The sequence below is a fragment of the Rhinolophus hipposideros genome (genome assembly GCF_964194185.1).
Source record: "Rhinolophus hipposideros genome assembly, chromosome: 21".
Taxonomy (NCBI): domain Eukaryota; kingdom Metazoa; phylum Chordata; class Mammalia; order Chiroptera; family Rhinolophidae; genus Rhinolophus; species Rhinolophus hipposideros.
In genome coordinates this window covers 18,196,125-18,221,173 of record NC_138067.1, presented here as the reverse complement: position 1 = coordinate 18,221,173, position 25,049 = coordinate 18,196,125, and the positions used below count along the sequence as shown (strand labels likewise).

Below are 25,049 nucleotides of genomic sequence, written 5' to 3'. Positions count from 1 at the left end.
AGTCTCTGGAAGAGAAAGTTCTAGAAACCAGTAGGTGTGAGCACATTCAAGTCACAGGGTTTGAGATTATGGGTCCATGGAGGTTGTTTCTTCCCTTCGACCCTTGGTATGTCCATCTTGGGCGGCTGAAAGGTTGCTGGACTTTCGGCCATTCGGGTGGCCTACACATGGATCAGTCCCATTGGAGGAGGCTTCTGGGCTCTTCCATAGGCCTGGGGGGGGGGGCAAAAACTCCCGAATCGGACTTTTCGAGGGATCTTAGTCCAAAGAGACTCCTTTTGTCTGCCATGTTTCTGTCTTGATCCCCACTTGCAGAATCCATGGTGCTGAGATTTGGGCCAGGTAAGGCTGTGGAAGAACCAGAGAAGAACCAGCCTCTGAGCTTCTGCTTAGAGTAAGAGTGGGGGGTGGGCAGGGCTGACGCCGGCTGCTGGTCTTCTCTCGTCGTCTCTCCACTCTCTAACTAGTGTGTGGAGTGCTCTGCCACTCGAAGGTACTTGGTCTCCTGGGTGGTAAGGCGCTGGTGGGATGTGTAGCCAGCATCTCCCAGCCCTGCCTGCTGCTCAAAACGCTGCTCTCCGGGTCTGTTTTGTGATCTGAGAATTCATGATGATGCAGGTAGCTTTAGCCTTCACCACAGGGACCTTATCCGTACCATCAATGGCCAATGACAGGGTCACGCAAGGAAGGCGACACTGGCTTCTCCTTTCTCCACCTTGGCGAGGTGCTGATGCTTGCACTTCAGGGGACGCGGCCCATGTCTGGTGAAGGAGGAGTTATGAGAGTGGGGTCCTGCAGGGCGTCAGCATAGCTCAGTATGTCCCAATGGGCAGGGATATCTTGCCTAGAGGCCCACTAGGGTCAAGAGCAGGCACTTCTGATTGTGTCGAAGCCACTGAAAGACTGGGATTCTGGTGCTTTTTCTGTATAGATTTCAGAGCTGAGTCCCTGCCACTGGAATGAAATGATGTGATGATTACACTGACAGATATCAGTGAGGAACATTGTCCAGCTGCTGCAAATGAGCAAAGTTGCTCAGAAAAGGTCCATCCATTCCAGAGGTTCTGTTCTGCCGCCACCGTAGAGCTGCCTGCAGCCGGAACTCTGGCTCTAAGGAGGCTCTGAGGACCCACATCTCCCGAGAGGTTGTGGCCCAGTTGGGACCCAAGCCACAGAATGAGCAGCACTGTGCCTGTGGCAATGCATAATGAGTTCCAGTTCTTAGGCAGTGATTCTCAAACACTTCCAGTTCACAACATCTTTATGGGCTACTGCAAGCCCCCTAAACCTCTTATTCTACCCCATCCCCAAATAATAAAATAAAACCCAAAACAGCACTGAAAAGCCCAGCGTCACCTTCTCAGGGCTATCTCTATCAAATTCCTCTGGGTGACAGAGAGGAAGGAGTAAGGACAGAGCTGAGAAAAGCTGAGCCCCGAGAACGCCGTGGTGATCAAGGGTTCCGCTGTATGCACAGAAATAAAACAAAGCTGCCCTAATACTAACTGAAGGTGTTAAGTGAGGAAAGAAGGAAAAGGAAAACAGCAATTAAACACTGCTCTGAGAGTAATCACTGTCCTGTGCATTCAGAGAAACTTACATATCAGCTGATCATGGGTGAGAAATAAAAAGCAGAATGTCAGTCATTTAATTCTCTTGATGTAGCTTACAAAGAGTGAAAAAGCACGTTAACATTCTCTTTATGCTATATCAAAACAAACATTTACCGGCAAAAGGAAAAGAAGGGCTTCTGATGGCTCAGAAAACAGTACGTGGTTCTCTCTTAGACTACCTAGGTAAGAAAATAAAGACCCCAAGATAGGTGGGCCCGGTGGGAGGAGTACCACCTGAATGTCGGACTCATTTTTTTCTAAGTTTCTACTGGCAGTTCACCTCAAGCCTCTGCAAAGAGAAACTGCAGAATCAGCAAAGCTGGCTGTTGTGTCAGGTTCTCACTAGTTTTGAGAGAGCCAAAGCCTCCCAGGGGAGTTGTCACCTGGCCTGAGGCTCTAACAAGACAGGGCTGATCTTTCACATTCTCCAGTGTCTTAGGGACTGGAGACTTGCTCTGGGCACCAGCAGTGATACAGGCAAGATATGAACTCTCCTGAAATTCTCCTTTTTTTCCTCAGTTAAGCCTAGCAGATTGTCGTGATGAGACGATTAGGCAAGTCTTTGTAATGGGCGCTCCGGGCTAGGACTGGCTTAGAAAAAATGATTATTGTGAAATCAGCAACTACTGACTTGTGGGACTTAAACTGTAGTTTCATATAGAAACCAGGCAGAGATACTATAAATTTCCCCCAAGGAGCTCCTTTTCCCTTGATAAATGCACATACGCACATAAACGCGTTGCCTACAACTTCCGGGACTGAGCAGACCTAGCCACGGACCCTCTAGGGTCCCTGAATAAGAGCTGTTTTCAGCTGAGCTGTCTCATCATTACTGGAAATGAAAGACAGAAATGCATTTTCTTCTAAATTTTGTCTAGTTTGAATTTAAGATTTAATGTTTTAATTCACCTGACAAATATGGCACATGACAAATATAGTACATGTTGCCGTTTCTCTGTTATTAGTAATAGTTAGCATATCAGATTTTCCATTTATAAATTTTGTCATCTCAAACAAGCACCTTCACTCCCAACCCTTTCCTTTACACTGCTGTCTCAATGAGCTTAACTTGAAGTTATTTTTGCATTTTCACGTACAGTTTTTGACCCACTGGTCCTTTCAGCAACCTAATAAGTGTTCCATGTCACATCTTCTAATACATGCTGGTGAAAGACCAAACACGCTGTGTCACTGGAGAATCACAGTTAGCAGCAGAGCAGGGAGACTACGAGCTGTCATTTTCCTTGTATGTCCTTGTTATACTTGTAGACACATCTGGATGAAATTTTGCTGCTAATTTAACCATTTGGTTGCTGGGTTGCAAGATGAGAAATAATAGATATGTTTCATTTTATCTAATTAGTACTCTCTTACTTAATAATTTTATAAATTGAATCACTTTACGGACTAAATATAGAAAAGTTATTAGTATGGTCTGGTTTCTAAGCAACCATTTCATTAAGAAAAGCTCCACTTGGGAAAAACATCTGTTTGTCAGTGAGACGTCTGCTGTAATCGTATAAATTAATGGCGAAAAAACCATGGTCACTCTGTGATTTGGTAATTGCTAGTTGTAAAAAGGTCAACGTGGGGGTACTATAACGAGGAAGCCATCTGTTTCAATCTGGGCTAGTCCCTGAAACTTGTTATCATGAAATGATTGTTTTTCTAAACAGCCACATAATTTAATAAAATATTATCTTCTGATTATAAAAGCAATAAATGTTTATACTAGAAATTGCAGAAAATATAGAAAAAAAGGCACAAATAATAAAGATCACTTAAGTTTTCAATGCTTTCATATTATATAAACGAATTCCACAGCTAAAAAAAAATTTATTCTAAAACCACAGGCCATATGGTTTTTACCTTTCTCATGTGCAATTAGAATGCTTTTTTTGTAATGGCTAAGGGCTATGTGTTGGACAACTGAGTTCAGAGATTTATAGAGATAGCCAAACACTACATTTCATGAAAACAGGCTTAAAGAGAGACAGCATTCTCTGACGGTGGTAAGGAAAAGGTGACAAGTGTTGTGTGGCACGACACATCACATATGACATGTGCCATAAAACTCCCTTGCTAGGTCAGGTAGATGACCTAAGACAATGAGCTTTCATATTCTTTTTTTTTTTTTTAAAGCAGAACTTTGTTTTCATATGAAACGTTTAGAGAAGGCTCAGTGAAAGAGAAAAGCGTTGCCTGGTACTTGGAGGTCACCCCTTTTTTACTGATTCCCACGGTCCCAAAAGGACACAGGCATTCAGTAGTCCTTCCGGTCTCCAGGCTCCTTCCCACCACAGCACTGCTACTTTGCTGCTCCCTCAGTCTGGAACACTCTTCCCTTCTTTACTAGAAGAATTCCTAATCACCCACCAGGTCTCAGCCTCTACGTCCCTTCCTCCTTCCCCACTCTGTCAGGTAAAATGACCCTAAGACAGGCTCTCTTATCACAGGATACCTTTTCTTCACAGCACCTGTCAAAGCCACATTTCACATTATATTGTGTGATTACTTGATTAATAGTTACCCCGCATCATGTCCTCCTGGACGCCACCTATAAACCTATGAAGGCAGTGCATGACAGTTTTTTCTCAGCAATGTGCCCTCCCACATAGTAAGTACTCAATAAATATTTGTTGAATGAATGAACAAACATTTGTAACCATCAAGGAAAAAAAAAACTATGGTCAAAGATATTTTACAATTCTTTCGGTCCCTATCTAAAGTCGGGTCACCAATAAAGGAAAACAAAGTTGGACATAAGGGCTAAAGTGCTTCTAAAACAGCCTTCTCCTAAGAAAGAAAACTTCAGCAGTCATGCCCTGGAAGGTGATCTGACCAGGTCTTTGGTAGCTCCACGTCGGTAATCCATTCCATGAGGCTCAGTTCATTTCCAACCTTCCAGCCTCCTCAGGGACAGCAGAGATACCACAGGTCAGGAAATAAAACCAAATTTAAAATCTAATATATAAGAATCTCAAAATGAATTTCCAAAACTGTACCGTTTAAGTGCACTCTTCCACCTCTGCCCTAGATCTTGAAGTGACCAAAGAGGGGGAAATTGATGCTTCAGTCAGTTAAAAATGTTAAACTTATGATTCAGCAACAAAAGGAACTATGTCAGGGTTAATAAAAAATATAATTGGGTTTATTAAGTATGTGAACAGCTTCAAAGATCATCTTAATCATATCTGGTGAGATTAGGAATTTTAATTTGTATTTGAAATGAAGGATAATGTAGGCTGCTTGCTCTTTAATTTGGGAGGGAAAGCCAAGAGCAGGGGCTGCTCTAGCTGTTATCTCAAAGTAGTTCCAGTTCATCAAAATGAATTGATTCCTTAGAGTAAAGGAATATACTTAAAGATAAGTCTAAAGAGGAAATTGCTATTTTACTTTGAGCTCTCTTACTATTTTATCCTCCTTAACTTGCCTCCAAATTCCAATTTTACTAAAGAAAGGGTGACTCCAGGGCAAAATTTAAATAGCTGCTCTCCAGGGAAGGTACTTAACATCTTCTTAACAGCTTGTAGACATTTAAGCAACTGACACTAACCCAAGGTATTTCACAATTGCCCTCTTGGTAGTGAATCCTGCTTTTGTGATAGCTGGCTTACAGGAATAGGAGGTAAAGGATTTGAAATGAGCCCTGGAAACCAAGAAATTAAGAAGTATTTAATTGCTTAGCTCAAAATGTCAGGATCCATGGCTTAATTTTACTGTCTGTAAGAGCAGAGGCCATGATGATTTGAGAGAGGTGAGAAGATGGAATGAAAAGAGGAGGGAAGTACAGAGAGGGATAAGAGCCTTGGCTGTGGAGTTGACTCCAGACTCTGTTGCTCACTGGTTGGCCCTTTACTTGTAACCTATGAGCTTTGGTTTCTTTGTCTGAAAAATGGGGAGATAAAGCTACTGACTATCATAGAGTTGCAGTGAGGAGTAAATGATGTAATGTAAGTTACATCTGACATGTGGTTGCTGCTCAATAAATCACGAGTGAAAATAAGAACAAAGGAAATATAAGTACTAACTATCCACAAGCATGATACTTTCAAATCCAGAGAGCCCATCACCAAGACATGACTGGTGGGCTGGTAACAACAAGCACTGCCCCCCAGAGAAGCTCAGATGTCTCGGCATTCCAACAGCTTCTGCACTCTAGCCCAGGCCCACTCTCCCTGTTCATGCCCACTCTGCTCCACTAACAACTTGAAGTGCTTACCTTCCTTTATACCTGCCGCTCTTGAATATCTTCCTATCTTTGCTTTTCTTTCCGCCTTCATCCCCTCACTCCATCTGCACATGTCTAAATCCTGCCCATTCATCCTTCAGAGTCCTAAGAGCTCCATGAAAAACTACTGCTCAGAATTTTTTAAGTTTATTTTAAAAGTGTATCAGTCAGTGACTTTTAGTATATTTATAAGGTTGAGCAATGATCACCATCCAGTTCCAAAACATTTTCATCACTCCACAAAAGAAATCTCATATCCATTATCAGTCACTTTCCATCCTCCTCTCCTCCCATCCTCTGGCAACCACTAATCTACTTTCTTTTTTTTCTTTCTTTTTTTTTTTTTCCACTAATCTACTTTCTGTCTCTATGGATTTTATCTATTCTGGACATTTCATATGAATGGAATCATACAATATGTGGCCTTTTCTCTCGGGCCTTTTCACTTACCATGTTTTCAAGGTTCATCCATGTAGCATGAATCAGTACTTTATTCCTCTTTATTGCCAAATAACATTCCATTGTACAGATACACCACATTTTATGTATCCAATCATTGAGTGATACACATTTAGGTTGTTTCTACTTTTTGGCTATTATGAATAATGCTGCTATGAACATTCATACATCAATAAGCTTTTATGTGAACATAGGTTTTAATTTCTCTTGGGTACATATCTAGGAGTGGAACTGGTAGGTCATGTGGTAACTATGTTTAACCTTTTGAGAACTGCCAGACTGTTTTCCAGAGCAGCTTCCTCATTTCACATTTCCACCAGCAGTGTATGTGGGTTCCGATCCCTCTGTGGCCTCATAAATTGTATTATTTTAAAATAAGTTATTTTAAACTGTCATTAATTGGTATCAGAAAGGCAGCAAATATCAGAAGGTCTATACAGAGTGTTCATGTAACCACAACCTCAGTCAACTGCTTACATCCCAGGATTGATTTCTGAAGCCTCTTTCCCGATGCTCAACATGCTGATGCCCTCAGTGCTGAAACAGTGACCACCTTCAGTGGAAAGCAGGACAGGCAGTGTGAGGTAATACACTCTCAGGTTCCACTAATGGAAGATGAGTTGCAAAGATACACACACAGATTGCTTCAAAAATAATAATGTAACACATTGCCAAATGAGCAAAACCACACACAAAAAAATCAAGCAAACATGAGGTCAGCACATTATTGTTAACGAGAGAGCTGATTTGTAGTGAAACTATTTCCTATTTCCCATCAGCAGGCTGCTTCTCCTGTACCAAAGGCCATCTGAAAACTCAGCACTAGTACCTTGGGAATAGGAACAATGTGGCACTAGGGTTACTCTGCCCTGTGGCAAGAACATAGTCTTCAGAGTCAGGGAGATTTAAGACTCAAATCCTGATGTTGACATTTAGTATCTGTGTCACTTTGAGCCAGTCTCTTAAACTCATTGAGCCTAAATTCCCTCATCTGTGAAATAGGGATAAGAATTCCTAACTTGCAGGGTTGCTGTGAATGACACATAAGAGGCACTCAATAAATGGTAACTTCTATTGTACTTACTGACATTTCTCTTATATGATAATTACCCAGGGCAATCTTGGAAAGTGAGAATAGCTAAACATGAAATAGCCAGTTCATCTTTTACCTACAAGTAAAAATATTAAACTGCTAAATATTCTGATGTCAATCTGAATGTACCAATCTCACTGCTTCATCCAGAAAAACACCAGAGATATTCTCAAAATTAAGCTAATTTAAAACTCAAGTGTTCTGGGCTTTGAAATGCAATCTCTGACTTGGAGGAGGAGAGGAGGCATCATATATACCCCTGGGCTGTAGTAAGATAAGGTACAGTGGACAGAGAATCCCTGAGAAATGGGTCTGGCGCCAGCTCCACCACTCTCCCAGCTTTTGTGACTATAGGCGAGTCAATTCTTCATTTATAAAAGTATTATAATATCTGTGTTTATTATATTTCAGGATCATTGATAGAATCAAAGCTTTCTAGATGATCAAGCATTATTCAATTTTAATATTAATAATCATAATCATATCTGTTTCTTATTTTAAAAAGCACAATAAGGCCAATTTCTATCATTATTTGGAAAGCTCTAGTTAAGTACTATAGGGTATTGGGAAGGAAAAAACAAAATTTGGAGGCCACGAACATGGTTCAAATTACCTGCTACATAATCATGGAAAAGGGATGAACTTATCCAAGTCTCAGAATCTTTAGCTATAAAATGAGAATATCTCATATCACCCAAAACGGAACTCAGAATGGATCACAGACTTACATGTAAGCACTAAAATTATACAACTCTTAAAACACAGAAGTAAATTTTCATTATCTTGAGGATAATGAAGGTAATAATTTCTCAGAAATGACACCAAAAGTGCAAGCAATAAAAGGAAATATTGATAAGTTGGACTTCATCAAAACCAAAAAGTTGTGTGCTTCAAATGACACCATTAATAAGAGAAAAGACAACCCACAGAATGGCAGAAAATATATGCAACTCATATACTTGATACACAACCTGTTTCCAAAATAAAGAAAGAACTCTTACAAGTCAATAATAAAAAGACAAATAACCCAATTTAAAAATAGGCAAAGAATCTAAAAAGACATTTCTCCAAAGAAGATATACAAATGGACAATAAGCGCATGGAAAGATGTTCAACATTATCAATCATTAGAGAACTTCAAATCAAAATCACAATGAGATACCATTTCCCACCCACTGAGGTGGGAATCAAAAACGCAGACAATAACAAGTATTGGTGAGGATGCAGAGAAAGTGGAACCCTCATACATTGCTGATGGCAAAGGAAAATGGTGCAGCAATGACCCAGCAATTCCAATCATAGGTGCCTACGCAGGAGAAATGAAGACATATGTCCACACAAAAACTGGCACATAAACATTCATAACAGTATTATTCATAATAGCCAAAAGTGAAAAATGACCCACATGAACATCAACTGATGAATGGATAACAAAATATAGTTAATCAATATAATGGAAAATTATCCAGCCTTAAAAAGTACTGAAGTACCAATCCATGCTACATGAATGCATCTCAAAAACATTGTTAAGTCAAAGGAGCCAGACACAAAAGATCACACATTATATGCTTCTATTTATATGAAATGTCCAGAATAGGCAAACTCATGGAAACAAAAAGTAGATTAGTGGTTGCCAGGGGCTAGAGGGAGTGCGGAATGCAAAGTGACTGATAATGGGTATGGGGTTTCTTTCTGAGATGATGAAAAAGTTCTAAAATTAGAGAGTGGTGATAGTCGCACAACTCTTGAAGTATACTAAGAACCACTGAATTGCACATTTTAAATCGGTGAATTTTAGCTATGTAAATTGTATCTCCAACAAGAAGTTTAAAAAATGGGGATAATGTCTATTTCCCAGAACCACTTCAAAAATTAACAGAGATAGGGGGCCGGCCCAGTGGCTCAGGAGGTTAGAGCTCCATGCTTCTAACTCCCAAGGCTGCCGGTTCTATTCCCACATGGGCCAGCGGGCTCTCAACCACAAGGTTGCCGGTTCAATTCCTCGAGTCCCACAAGGGATGGTGGGCTCCACCCCCCTGTAACTGAGATTGAACAGAGCACCTTGGGCTGAGCTGCCTCCCGATGGCTCAGTTGGTTGGAGCGCCTCCTCTCAACCACAAGGTTGCCAGTTCAACTCCTCGAGTCCCACAAGGGATGGTGAGCTGCGCCCCCTGCAACTAGCAACAGCAACTGGACCTAGAGCTGAGTTGCGCCCTGCACAACTAAGATTGAAAGGACAACAGCTTGACTTGGAAAAAAGTCCCGGAAGTACATACTGTTCCCCAATAAAGTCCTGTTCCCCTTCCCCAATAAAATCTTAAAAAAAAAAAAAAGGAATTAACAGAGATAGCATATATGAGGGACATTTGCTAAATGTTCATTTGTTAATTAGGTGGTACAGAAACCAGGTCAGGACATAAAAGAAATCTTCCCATTTCAAGGACATAAATGGAGATGATAAACTTCACAGGGCTGCATTCCAAATTTCAATGCCAGATCCAATTAGATGACCCTTCAAGGGATAGAATTATTTTCAGTTAATGGTTTCCCAACTTACTTTATTTGAGGTAGAAATCTGAGAATGAGATAGGGAGTTCAGTCTCTGACAAGTTAAGATTTGTAACCCTGCTCAGTTTGAATCTTGGTAAAAACAATTTCACCTTGTGTCTACCTTCCCCCCTTCCGGGCCCTTTGCCTTCCTTCCCTTTCACTCGTTTGCCAGAAATGAAAAGTTTTCTCTGAAAGGAAGAGAGTGGAAGAGTTAGTGTGGTTTGTTTGGGCATGTCAAGATGTCTAGATTCTCTTCACTACACACACTGGCTTACTTTCACCTCCCATGCTTGGCTCAGAGCCTAGGGTTGCTTTTTTTTTCTTCTTCTCTTTTATTTCCCCTTTCTTTCTTTCCTTTTTCTTTTTCTTTTCTTTTCTTTTTTTTTTTTTTTAAGATTTTTATTGGGGAAGGGGAACAGGACTTTATTGTGGAACAGTGTATACTTCCAGGAGTTTTTCTCCAAGTTAGGAGTTTTTTTCCAAGTCAAGTTGTTGTCCTTTCAATCTTAGTTGTGGAGGGCGCAGCTCAGCTCCAGGTCCAGTTGCCATTGCTAGTTGCAGGGGGCGGAGCCCACCATCCCTTGCGGGAGACCAACCAGCAACCTTGTGGTTGAGAGCCGCGCTCCAACCAACTGAGCCATCCGGGAGCTCAGTGGCAGCTCAGCTCAAGGTGCCGTGTTCAATCTTAGTTGCAGAGGGCAGACCCCACCATCCCTTGCGGGACTCGAGGAATTGAACTAGCAACCTTGTGGCTGAGAGCCCACGGGCTCATGTGGGAATCGAACCGGCAGCCTTCGTAGTTAGGAGCACGGAGCTCTAAATGCCTGAGCCACAGGGCTGGCCCCCCTTTTTCTTTTTCAATGAACCTGATAGTTTTATCCAAAGATCCTTTTGACACTGATGGGGATCACTTGGATCCCTGAAATACATCCGTCTCTGGTGCTGCTTTCAAAATATCCTTTAAATAATTGAAAGTGACTGAGAGGACATATGAGTAGATCCCCAGTGTGATAAATAACCTGGCTACAGTATCTTATTTGAAGAATATCACTTACTTATTTATCATGTTCATTACTGAACATCTACCGTGTTTCCCCAAAAATAAGACCTAGCTGGACAATCAGCTCTAATGCGTCTTTTGGAGCAAAAATTAATATAAGACCCGGTCTTATTTTACTATAATATAAGACCTGGTATAATATAATATAAATAATAGAATAGACTAGAATAGAATATAGGATCTTAAATTAATTTTTGTTCCAAAAGACGCATTAGAGCTGATTGTCCCGCTAGGTCTTATTTTTGGGAAAACACGGTATTTCAACATTGAAATGTGAAAAATGCCCAAAACATTGAATATAAATTATGGGACTCTCAAGGACATATTTTAACTCCAATTTTGGAAAAGAGAAGGACTTCTACTTTTTATCTTATATACCTCCTTGTTATTTAAACTTTTTTTAAAATAATGAGAATGTATTAACTTGTATAATAATAATGATAAAACAATGAAAAAAGAATATGTAAGGAGTCTAAAAAGGGGGGACACTTAATGGCCATCAGCTAAGATTAAGTCTTCCATTTATAAACTCTGGATTGTAACTGGAGCACAGCAACTTGGTATATAATTCTGTCTGAAAAGCTGCTACTGAGTACCTGGAGGCAGCTGAGAACTAAATCAACCATCACTTTCTCATTAGGACTAAAAGGAGACGCAGACAGTCTTCCATAAAATTAAAATTTAATTCCCAGGGAATTTAGTTCTCAGATTGTTGTGATGGACAGATAATACATAAGAAATTCCTACATCAGATATCAGTAAATATTTGTTGAATGAATGAGCTTAATTTCCCTCTGATCTGTGCCTAGACTGCAAAGTTGATAAGAAATCACAAAAGGAATCTAAACTATCAGTAAATTAAGCAAAAGGCACACTGTAACTTTCACATGGAGCCATTTAGGCAGTCTAGAAAAGAGAAACTTTAAACACACACACTCCCCATACTAATGCCATGCAAACCACAGCCCAGCGCCCTGGTATTGTAGGACATTTACAAGTGGCTGATCTTGTCTGACTGCAAATCCAGGATGCTTGGCTCCCGGAGGGCGTTAGGCCTGGGCAAAGGACACTGGCAATGCAGGTGGGAAAATTCAGTTCTTTCCTTTCCTAATGGGAAATTCACCTAAGGCCTTGGCCTTTAAGTGCACGTTACAAACACCAAAAACATCAATTAATTCAAACTTGCCCACTGAGGAGAGCTGAGAACAGAAATTACACCTCTACCTCCCATGTTCTTCATCACCAAATTAGCTACTAACTGATTAGCACACCAATTAAAATTACTAAAAACAAACACAAAACCAACAGTTGTGATTTTTACAGCATACCCTAGGGGCTAATGAGCTCCATGGGTTAATCGGCTAAGCAGCTTATTCCAGACAGCAATGTTGCCACATTAGAATGACACACCATGGCTTCCCGAAAACCCAGTTCTAAGTGAGAAACGATTCCTTGACATTGCAGTTTCTTGGGAAAAGTACAGAATGACTTGTGTTCTGAAACTTACTAATTACAGGCATTTGAGAGTCTCGCTTCACTGATTTATTTGATTCCCATAAGTACCATTATTGTCAAGTGGCTTCATGAACCCTATCGAGCCCCCAAGCTTCTCTCAATTCCTGGACTCTTCGGCCTCTCAGTTGCAGGTAATTACTTTCTTTTTTGAAACCTATTCTTCTGGCTTCTGCTCTCACCTAATTGTCCTCTTTCTTACCTCTTCGGGTGATCATTTTGTCTCCTTTGAAGAATTTGCTTTTTCATTTTTAACCTAGTCACAATAACTCACTGTTAAAGTGCTTTATATATGAGTATAGTAGATGCACAATAAATGTTTGCTGAATAAAGAATGAACTCCAAGGCTCAGGCCTTCATGACTGTATTTGTTCCCCTCTGCACTCCTTCTTAAGCTTTAACTACTAGGCCTATATAAAGCCAATTATACCAAGAAATAAGTAGCCAGTAAGGGCCTATACATGCCTTTGTGGTAACAGAGAACCTTGTCTTTTTCAGATAAACAGAACACATCAGTGTGAAGGGCTGTATTACTGGCTTCAATTCTTCACCCCTCCCTGCATCCATGCGCTTTGCTCTATAACTTGGCAATTTATCCCACTAAAGGGACAGAGTATATTTCTCCACCCCTTGACTTTTGGATTGGGCCACATGACTTGCTTTAGCTAATAGAACAAGGCAGAAGTGATGGGGTTACAGGTCCAGGCTTAGGTCTGAAGAGGCCTTGCTCTCTCACACTTCTTCCATCACTACAGGAACGGGCCCCGAGAGGCCATGGGTCCAGGGGTGATCAGTTACCTGACCAACAGTCACCGCAGTTGACCGGCAGATCCACAGGGAGGAGTTGAGCTGCCCTGCCAAGCCCAGTCTAGGTCAGCTGAACCCCACTGGTCTACAGATGTGTGAGAAATAATAAATGCTTGGTGTTTTAAGCTACTCAGTGTTGGGGTAGATTATATATTAGGTTGGTGCAAAAGTAATTTAAGTTTAAAAGGTTAAAATCAATTGCAAAAATCACAATTACTTTTGCACCAACCTAATAGCAATAACTAATGAATAAAATCAGCCTACTCAAGCTTGAAATCTGAGAAGTTACGCAGATCACATTATTACCTAGCAATCCAACAGTAGAAGTATAGTAGTACCCCCCTTATCTGCGTTTTTGCTTTCCGTGGTTTCAGTTACTATGATCAACCATAGTCCAAAAATATTAAATGGAAAATTCCAGAAATAAACAATTCATAAGTTTTAAATTATGCACCATTCTGCATAACCTGATGAAATCTCGTGCCACCTCCCCCCACCCCCCCGAGACATGAATCATCCCTTTGTCCAGTATATCCTACACTGTATACGCTACCTGTCCAGTAGTCACTTAGTGGCCATCTTGGTTATCAGACCTATCAGCTCGACTGTCACAGCATCACAGTGCTTGTGTTCAGATAACCCTCATTTGATTTCATAATGGTCCCAACACGCAAGAGTAGTGATGCTGGCAATTTGCATATGTCAAAGAGAACTGTAAAGTACCTCAAGTGAAAAGGTGAAAGTTTTCAACTTAATAAGAAAAAAATCATATGCTGAGGTTGCTAAGATCGATAGTAACAACGAATCTTCTATCTATGAAATTGTGAGGAAGGAAAAAGAAATTAGTGCTAGTTTTGCCATCATACCTCAAACTGCAAAACTTATGGCCACAGTACATAAGTACTTAGTCCAGATGGAAAAGGCATTACATTTGTGGGTGGAAGGCATGACCAGAAAATGTGTTCTGACTGACAGCAGTGTGTTGTGTCAGGAAGCACTGAGCTTGTACGAACACTTCAGCAAGGGGTCCCCTGAAATGAGAGACACCAAGCCACTTATTGCAAGTGAGGGATAGTTACACAGACTCCGTAATAGGTTTGGACTGAAAACATAAAAATTACTGAAGAGGCTGCATCTGCTGATGAAGGAGCTGCAGTCACATTTCCGGCAGAGTCGAGGAAGTTGATTAGGGTTCAGTACCATCCAAGGTTTCACGCTCCACTGAAGGTCTTAGAACTTATCCCTCGCAGATAAGGGGGAACTACTAAACCATAAAATTCACTGATTTAAAGTGTACAATTCAATGGTTCCTAGCATACTCACAGAGTTGTGCAACCATCACCACAATCAATTTTAGAATGTTTTCATCACCCCAAGAAGAAACCCCACGCCCTTTAGCTATCGCCTCCCAATTCTTTCTTCCTTCCCCCGGCCCTAGGCAACTACTAATTTACTTTCTGTCTATAAATTTGCCTGTTCTGGACATTTCACATAAAGGAACCATACAATATGAGGTTTTGTGTGTGACTGGCTTCATTCAGTTAATATAATGTTTTCAAGGTTCATCCATGCTGTAGCATGTTTCATTAATTCATTATTTTTTTATGGCCAAATAACATTCCTTTGTATGCATATACCACATTTTGTTTATCCATTCTTCAGCTGATGGGACATTTGTGTTGTTTCCACCTTTTAACTATTATGAACACTCATTTACCAGTTTTTGTGTGGACATAGTTTTCATTTCTCTTGTGTATATAACTAGGAGTGTAACTGCTCAAGTGGTATCAATGTGTATCTTTACAAGGAACTGCCGGACTGTTTTCCAATGCAATGTACAATCCTGCATTCCTGTGTAGCCCCCTTTTTCCAGATAAGAAATTGAAGCCCAGAGGGAGTTAAATAATTTGCCAAAGTTCACACAACTGAGAACCAGGGAATGGGCGGTGCGTCCAGGCACTTCATCTCCAGAGCCCTGGCTCTTAATGACTCTGCTCTGCTCAGGGAGCCAAGAGACACTGTGAGTTAATTTTGACCTTCTCGCCATGTCTGCTTCTCACCCTTCTGGGTGCCTAATTTTCCCCTGACCCCGTTCTTTTCATGAGGTCCTTTTCTAGATTTGGAATCCGAAAATTAACAGAGATGTGAACAACAAAGAATCACAAAGGAGAAATGATCTCCACAAAAGGGAAAAGACCCCTAAGTAAGCACATATATTCTCCCACATAAATCTACATAAATGTAAAGCACAGCTTTCTCCCACAAAAATGTAAACATCAGCTTTCTCACTGTCCTGAGGGGAGATGAAGGGAGGAGACCCAGTTCTGCCCAATGCCCCTCTAAAAGGCCCAGAGAAAACAGGTGGCTTATCTCAGCTGGGTCACAGTGTTGAAGGTAGACCTGTTTACCAGAAAGGACGTTCCCATCTCTGGGAATTTGCTCATGCTGTTCCATCCCCTCTTCTTTCCTCTGCTCAAACTTTACCAGTGTGTTATGTTTTGATGAAGAAATACTAAACACCCTGAGAGTCTTTTAAAGAGAGAGCAAAGCTGCATATTGACTGTGATCAAATACATAAAAGGTTCATGTGATAACAGCTCACATGTATGCCATTCTTTACCTCCTTGAATTACAGGAAATGAGAATTAATCTATAGAGTGATAAGTAAACATAAAGATTTCCTCATCATTATGAGACACTGAAACTCTATAAGGAACTTTGTGAATCCTCCAGGAATATATTATGACTTAAATCAAGTCCTAGATAGGAGGCAGGAAGATGGACAGAGGGATGAGCAGTGTATGGCTGTAGAACTTTAGAGATTTTGTGCAAACCTACATGATACACTCTTTGGCCCACAGACACTAAGTCCTTTCACCAGGACTGACTTACCCTGAATAGCAGACAGATATACAAAGGTGTCTTCATGCTCCAAATTCTCCAAAAATATCTGGAATCACAAAATACAGCAGTGATTTGACTCACAGCAAGATTAAGACCCCTATACAGCCTCAAAAGAATAAATGCTTTCCTTCTTATTTGTCTTAGCTAGACATTGGTCAGACCTTAACGTCTTGTGGGGAAAACATTTTGAAGTCCCAATTTTATAATAGTTTTTTAAAAAGGATAGTGATTAAGAGGAGATGTTTCCTGAAGTAGTCAAGTATACACCAGTAGTAGGCATGGAAACCAAAATCCCCAACATTTTCCCCATTACGGCCCACAGTGAACACCATTCTCACTTATGACATGACACACTGACGATAGGCCATGACACACGAGGCCAGGTTGGGGTTATGTCCAACTGATGGCACATCACTGTAATTTGATCCTTTTCTCTGGCACTCAGAAAGTATATGGAAATGCAGGTAAGAGACAAAGCTGTTATTATTTGGGTAACTTTAAATCTAATTTATTTTTGAAAATCTTGCAAATTTCAGCACTTAAATTGACATTAGCAACAAATTAATCTCAACACATCTCACAATTTAGGAACCCACCCGGGCCTGTCAACTGCTGTGGGTACCACTTATCTAGAAGATATGACAGTGACATGTTACGTTTAGGCCTTCACATGAGAGCCATGTGCCCATGTTCTTCCTGCTTGGTGTCTAGGGAAAGACGGGAGTGTCTGTTCCATATGCAGTGATGCGTCCTGCACTGGCACAGAGATTCTTGATACCAGCTTGACGCTGCTGGTCTCCACATGTGCAGCATGTTGGGGAGAGCCTAAGATTAGTTCATCTGGGAAGATGGCCAGGTTGGAAGGGGTGGGGATCATATGTGGAGTAAAAGAAGCTTAATCCTGGGTAGTGGCTGTGGGAATAAAGAGGAAGACATAAATTTGAAAGACTTCTTGGAAAAAGAATTAACAGGACTTGATGACCAATTATGTACAGCAGATGAAGGTTTAGTAAGTTAAATTCCAAAGATGTTCACTACATTCACCACCAAAATAGGTGTATGAAGGGATAATTTTAATGATTACTCACAGGAGACATGTAATTTGAGGTTTTTAGCAACATTTCAATGACAACAAATCCTTGGCACATTTCCATGCCTCAGTTTTCTCATCTATAAAATGGGGATAATACCAATATTGTGGTTGTTGTGAGGACTACAGACAATGTCTGAAAGGTATAGGGCCTGGCTCAATAAACAGCAGTTATTATTATACTGTTGGTTCTAATACTTTAGTGACTGAAAATAAATCAGAATTATAATTCTTAGTCTAATGGCTAAACTATATGGAAGAGATAATAATAATAGCAGCCAACCTTTATTTGGTGCTCATTATGTGCGTGTCACTATAATTAGTGCTTTACATGGACAATTTTATTTTAAATGTTTCAACATCAAGTAGGTCCTATTATTATTATCCTCACTTTACAAATGTAGAAATTGAGGCTCAGAAAGTTTAAGTGACTTGTCCCAGAAACTGATCTGGAATTTGATCAGTAGTCTCTAGATCCTTTGCTCTTAATCTCTGACCCATACTGAGGTTGGGTCAATTTCCACAAAAGGGAAAAGATCCCCGAATGAGTACATATATTCTCCCACATAAATCTACATAAATGTAAAGCACAGCTTTCTCCCACATAAATGTAAAAATCAGCTTTTTCACTGTCCTGGGGGGAGATGAAGGCAGGAGACCCAGTTCTGCCCAATGCCCCTCTAAAAGGCCCAGAGAGAACAGGTGGCTTGTCTCGGCTGGGTCACAGTGTTGAAGGTAGACCTGTTTACCAGAAAGGGCGTTCCCACCTCTGGGAATTTGCTCATGCTGTTCCATCCCCTCTTCTTTCCCCTGCTCAAATTTTACTAGTTTGCTACGGCCATATAAAGATCTACTCTCTCCAGATTTCATCTCTCCTTTTCCTGACTGTGCACAGCATTCCCTGCCTGTAAAAATTCTGGTATTCTGTTCATGTTCCATCAAGCCTGTGGGTTATCTAGGTCTCTCCTGTGTGTAAGGCTTGCCTCCTCAGACAGTCACCATTCCCCTGAAGGGAGTCCAGGACAGTGCTAACACAGTCGAGGTTCCTGGAGTAGGTGTGTAGATGTGTGTACCCTGCATAGGTGTATTTATGGTGCATTCTACTCACCTTGAGAAGCTTCTCTTGCACCTCAAGGACTCTTACTTCTCTCTGCTCTACCCAGCAAGAGATAGTTCGCAGGGCAGCAGCCCGTGTTGGAATCTCAGGGTCATAAGCGGATAAAAGAACTTCCTGGAGCTGTTCTGTTGTTATGCTTCCAGGTTTCCAGTTTGTAGTAGCGCCGGGCTCGCTGACGTCCGGAGGGATGAATGGAGCATCAGATTTCAGGCCTGTCTGGTTGGCTTTCTCATGGCTCTGCTGTTGTTCAAGGAGGCTATGAGAATCATCAGTGTCTCTCTCGTGGCTGGTTTGCTGCTGCTCCTCTCTTTTCCCCTCTGGATCCTTTTTGTTCAGGGTACTCTGGGCAGCCATGCTGACAGCCTCCGTAGAAAAGGCTCCATGGGTAGAGATGGTGATGCGGAGGTCAATAGCGAGTTCTTGGATGACAGGGTCGGGGTGTGTGCTGGAGACCTTCTCCAACAGAGGCAGCAACTGCTTTAGGATGGCAAAGTCACTGGACTTCAACTACAAAATGAAACAAAAAATGCCAAACCCAAATTAACAAAGCAGATGGTAATATGACCTGAGCATAAGGCAACATATCCCGAGTAAAAGGGGCAGAGAGAAAATCTTGTTCCTGGTAATGAGCAGATAGCATGAGGCTGGCACTCAGTAAGCGTTGCTGAATAATTACCACCCCCCAACAACAAAAAAACATTTATTGAATACTCACCACGTACAGGTACTTTTTCTAAGTTAAAAAATACATCAGTAATGCATATTATTACTCTTAACTTTTTAGAAAAACAATTTGACAATTTCTTCTATAAATTGTATTGGGGAATATTGGGGAACAGTGTGTTTCTTCAGCTCCAAGTTGTTGTCCTTTAATCTAGTTGTGGAAGGCGAAGCTCAGCTCCAAGTCCAGTTACCATTTTCAATCTTTAATTGCAGGGAGCACAGCCCACCATCCCACGTGGGAATTGAACCGTCAACCTTGTTGTTGAGAGCTCACACTCTAACCAACTAAGCCATCCGGCAGCCCTCTCTACACTTAATTTTTATAATCTTATAAGCAGAACATGGTATCTTATGGTTTTAACTTGCATTAGCCAGACTATCAGTGCTATTAAGCCTCCTTCCATGTTTATTGGCTGTCTGCATTTCTTTTTCTATGAACAGCCTGTTTACATCCTTTTTACCCACTTACCCATTAAACTGTCTCTAAAGCTATTCTTACTATATCATATTTGAATACTCACTCATATCGTGAAATTCTTTTCCAGATTATTGTATTTTGACCTTTGTATCTTTTTTATTGTATTATTGTATTTTTTACTTTTATGTACCTCTTGCCATAAAAAGATGAGTTTCATATTAGCAAAGTATTTAGTGCCTGACACATAGAAAGTACTATGTGAATGTAAATACAATAAACAAAAAATATACATACATATTCATATCCCTATGATCTAGTTACTATTATTATCTACATTTTAAAGGGGGAAACTGGGGTACAGAAATAACATGTCCAAGGTCACAAAACTGAAAGATGGTAAGATGTGAACTCAACAAGTCTGGCTCCAGAGTCCACACTCTTACCCAATACCCTACATGGTCAAACTTGAACGAATAAAGCCGTTCTTAACTATATGATCTAAAGTGGCTGGTCAGCATACAAGGGCACCATAGGTCTGGAAAGGAATGGAACAGTAATTGGCAAAAAGGAATTTTCTCACAGAAAGTGGGAGTGAAAAATACATACGGTTTTATTCTCTCCAGAAGCTTTGCTGTAATAATGCCATAGACCTTACAAGGAAAGGTGTGTGTGCAGTCAGTGGAGAGACAAGAAGCAGTGATGATTCTTTTCTGTTTGAAAATACTGGAAAAAGTATTATATGAGGCTTCATGAGGCCCTGATAATTTGAAAACCTTGAGGGTCTTAGATCCTTCTGAATAAGGCAGAGTATTTATTATTTACTCATTCACTCGTTTCATTATCTAACCAACCAGTGAATTAACCAACTATATAACTGTTTTCGTAGGACCTATATAGTGTTCTCATTTTATACTATTCAGTCCACAGAACTGTTATTGTTCATTTTCCCTACCATGTTCCTCCCAAGTAAATGAAAACTTGAGGCACACGACAGGTTTGTACCTGTAGAATTTCACAATGCACTCCCCTCAGATTTCTTTATTTAAACAATTAGGAACTAATGTAAAATTGACATAAGGTAGAACTTCTAGTTCCGCAACATGTGTCAGCTTATCTTCATGTGTAAAACAACCGATCATTCCTATGCTACTATATTTTAAGGGGAGAGGAGAATATATATGTCTAAAGGTATATGTTATCTAAGAAAATGATCACTTTTATCAGTAATCTATGTGGAACTAGAAAAGATATTTTAGAATAATTTTGCTAGTGTTATCACTATGCTACACTTCATTCAGTGCCTCTGTAGTATGATGGACCTTTGTTTTGTCTTTAAGCATCTGAAATGGGAATATTACTTATATCTACAGAATATAGTATCTTTTTCATTTCTGTTACCTACAACAATTTCTTCTAAAAAAAAAAAAAAAAAAACAAGACAAATCGACCAATGAATCAGAATAGAGATCCCAGAAATAGACTTACTAAATATAGTCAACTGATCTTTGACAAAGGACCAAAGGCAGTACAATGGAGAAAAAACAGGCTTTTTAACAAATGGAACAACTGGACATTCACATACACACAAAAAAAATGAATTCAGACACAGATCTTACACAATTACAAAAATTTACTCAAAATGAATTATAAACCTAAATGTAAAATGCAAAATGATAAAGTTCCAAGATGACACAGAAAAATCTCGATGACCTTGGGTATGGTGATGACTTTTTTATAAAATACCAAGGAAAGAAACCCATGAAAGAAATAATTGATAAGCTAGACTTTATTAAAATTAAAAATCTTCTGCTCTGCAAAAGACAAAAGAGAAAGAGAAGACAAGCCACAGACTAGGAGCAAATATTTACAAAAGACATATCTGATAAAGGACAGTAGTCTAAAATACTCAAAGAATTCTTAAAACTCAACAATTAGGAAACAACCTAATTTAAAAACGGGCAAAAGACCTGACTAGATATCTCACTAAAGAGGATACACAGATATATAGCATATGAAGAAATGCTCAACATTCTATGCCATCAAGGAATTACACATTAAAACAACGAAATATCACTATACACCTACCTTGTTTCCCCAAAAATAAGACCTAGCCGGACAATCAGTTCTAATGCGTCTTTTGGAGCAAAACTAATATAAGACCCAGTCTTATTTTACTATAAGACCGAGTCTAACACAATACAATACAGTGCAGTGCAGTGCAGAACAGTACAGTATAATACAGTACAATACAATACAATACCGGGTCTTATATTAATTTTTGCTCCAAAAGACACATTAGAGCTGATTGTCCAGCTAGGTCTTATTTTCGGGGAAACACGGTACTAGGACAACTAAAACCTAAACCACTGACAACACCAAATGCTGGTGAGGATATGGAACAAAAGGAATTCTCATACATTGGTGGTGGGAATGCAAAATGGTGCAGCCACTTCTACAAAACAGTTTGGCATTTTCTTATAAAACTAGACATACTCTTATCATACATTCCAGCAACCATGCTCCCTATTATTTACCCAAATGAGTTGAAAACTTATGTCCATACACAAACCTACACACAGATATTTATAACAGCTTTATTCATAACTGCCAAAACATGGGAGCAATCAGAATGCCCTTCAGTAGGTGAATGGATGAGTAAATTGTGATACATCTAGACAATGGAATATTCTTCAGCACTGAAAAGAAATGAGCTATCAAACCACAAAAGACATGGAGGCTCCTTAAATACATATTACTAAGTGAAAGATGCCAGTCTGGAATGATTCTGACTATACAACATTCTAGGAAAAACAAAACCGTGGAGACAGATCAGCGGTTTTTAGGGGGAGGGAAGGATGACTAGACAGAGCACAGAGGATTTTTACCATTACATATGGCAGATACATGTCAATACACATTTGTTAAAACCCAGAGTGCACAACACCATGAGTGAACGTTAATGTAAATTCTGGGCTTTAGGTGATAATGATGGATCAATGTAGGTTCATCGACTGTAACATACCACTCTGTTACAGGATGTTGATAGCACGTGTGGGGTCAGGTATACGGGAAACCTCTGCGCCGCCCGCTCAATTTTTCTGTGCACCTAAAACTGCTCTAAAACTAAAGTCTATTAAAAAACAACACGTGTTTTCTCTCTGTTTTCAAACTTCTTCGTCATTGGGGGATTCATCTTATTATACTGGGTAACTTCTCTAATCACCATGGGCAGGTAAGATGGATTATGAATCAAATAGTTGACAAGGCAATTAAAGCAATGCTTATTTTCAGCTTCAAAAGCCTGCAGATTTCCCACCATTAGAATAGTCCAGGAAATCTAAGACTATAGGTACCAACTATTCATAAATGTTCAAAAAATTTGAGGTGTGAAATAATATTCACTTAATTGGTAGATGAGGAAACGGAAGCACTAAAATGCTAATTATTTTTCAAGGGTTACCTGGGGCCACCATCAAAATTGAGAACAGACCATAAAGCCCTCATTTCTACTCCTGTCACTGCTTCTCAGCACAGATCTCAGAATTCTGTATAAAAGCCCTGAGGCCTGAAGGAGCAGCCCCCAGTGAGTGACAGATTCCTTTATCTGGCGGCCTCTCTTCCAGAGTTTCTGCAATGCTTCAGGAATGGAATGAGCAGAGCTATGTCAGCCCACACCTATGATTTCTTTCAGGGTGTCAGCAGTGAACCAGTTAGAAGGTGAGTTGTGTGAGTTGTTCGAAATTTCTGCAAGACTTCAATTTAGGACCTGAGGGTTGGACTGATGGGGCCAAGAGTGACGGTGGTGAGAGGTGCTTCTAAGGGAAACATAAGAACTGACATGACAGCCAGAGGAGGGCAGTGGACACTGAAAAAGCCCCACCTGAGACTTTACCAAGCTCCCCTCCGGGGCAGGCATCACCCTCATCCTGCCTTATCAGGCTCCAGTGAAAATCACTATTTTGGAAGAATCCAAGGGTCTCTTCCAGAAATAAAATTCTGACCTAAAAATTCCTAATTCTGAAAAATACATTTATTCTTTGTGTTCTCATTTCTGTATATCACCTGTTTCAGATATTTAGCTGACCACTTTACATGTCTGGATCCTTACTTGCATAATGTCACTGAATTTATTTACCAGTGGTATTTTGACTTTTGTTCTAAGTCAGCACGCAACATGCCCTGTGTGAGCTATACATAAAGACAGACATAAGATATAAAAATAAAAATCTTTAAAAAAAATTACTAAGAATTCCTCAGATGAATCACAACCACTAGAAGGTAAGCTCCATGAGGGCAAAAAGGCACTTGATAAATATCTCTTCAATGAGTTCACTCTACAATCCTCTCATAAAATGTGGTACAAAATCTCAAGATTTGGGTTCAAGCCCCAGCTCCACCACCTGTACCTCAAAGCTGAGGTCAGCTCTGTGCAGCAGGGCTTCAGAGGACCTGCCGGGCCCAGGAATGTCAGGCAGAAACGGCTTCCTCAGGGTACAGGGAAGTTACCAACATCATACTACTTTTAGTGATGACAGACCTTGAAATTTAGAAAATGAGTTTGGAATTACAGATGTCTTGTTAGAAGTCGTAAGCTTACACTTTCTCCAAATTAACTCTGCTCTTCCCAGACACTTTGCTCTAATAGTCACCTTAATTATATAAATTAGAAAGGACAGAAAGGTTCAAATGATATTAGATTCTGTTTCATTAGCTAAAACAATGAATCATAATTGGGAATAGGTACAGAATAATTTTTCTAGATGCTGAAGCAAAAAACCCTAAGCCTGACAATGAGTATCTGAAAACATAGTTCAGAACTGTGACTTTTTTTCCGACTACAAAGACAGAAAACCCAGCATTACTCTAGAAGCCACCTACAAATCCACGAATGAAACAGAAAAAATAAGTAATAAATTTAGGGCAAAAGTATGGGGTGACGTGTTTACTCGTATGTTCACTTAAGTACGGTAACTGCAAAGTCAGAGTTCCGGATGCAATCAGTGAGTCAGCATGGCTCAGGGAAGGGCAGGGACAGGTAAGGGACGTAGATTTGCATAAGTCAGGTGAGTCACTCTTAGACCATGACTAATTTATACTGCCAGCCCCCCAACAATGGGCTTCTAGAAAGGAAACTAGAGATATCTGTGTTCCATTTTCCATGTGGGATGGGGTTTACAATGGTAAGTGTCAAATTAAAGAAAAGCCAAAAAAAAAAAAAATCACATTCTCATGTAAACAAAGAGTATTCAAATTAATACTCAACAACAAAATCAACCAGGTCAACTAAATCCAATAACAATATAATTTAACAAAAACTACTGCATAAGTGAATCCCTCCTTGACAGTACAAATGCAAGAACATACCACAACTCTAGAAACTGAACCAAAAATGTTTTTCTGAAACTACATGGTAAATATAAAATTAGAAATACCAAGTAAATTTACCAAGAAATGAACTTCATGTTAACAACA

General features: G+C 40.1%; 1 protein-coding gene and 1 pseudogene across 3 annotated transcripts in view; both read right to left on the bottom strand.

Moving 5' to 3' along the window:
- Positions 1-25,049, bottom strand: part of TANGO6 (transport and golgi organization 6 homolog) — a gene marked incomplete at its 5' end in the record, with an annotated part of 142,882 nt that overhangs the window by 68,933 nt on the left and 48,900 nt on the right. For both annotated transcript variants that reach the window (XR_013992125.1, XM_081031006.1), the window contains 2 exons: positions 16,218-16,275; positions 18,428-18,943. Coding sequence is in view for 1 of the 2 variants with exons in the window: in XM_081031006.1 (XP_080887132.1) it covers positions 16,218-16,275; positions 18,428-18,943 (574 nt within the window). The remainder of the gene's footprint in view (positions 1-16,217; positions 16,276-18,427; positions 18,944-25,049) is intronic.
- LOC308490188 (putative monooxygenase p33MONOX) lies at positions 21-608 on the bottom strand (annotated as a pseudogene). The gene has a single exon. The product of its transcript is annotated as a putative monooxygenase p33MONOX (transcript).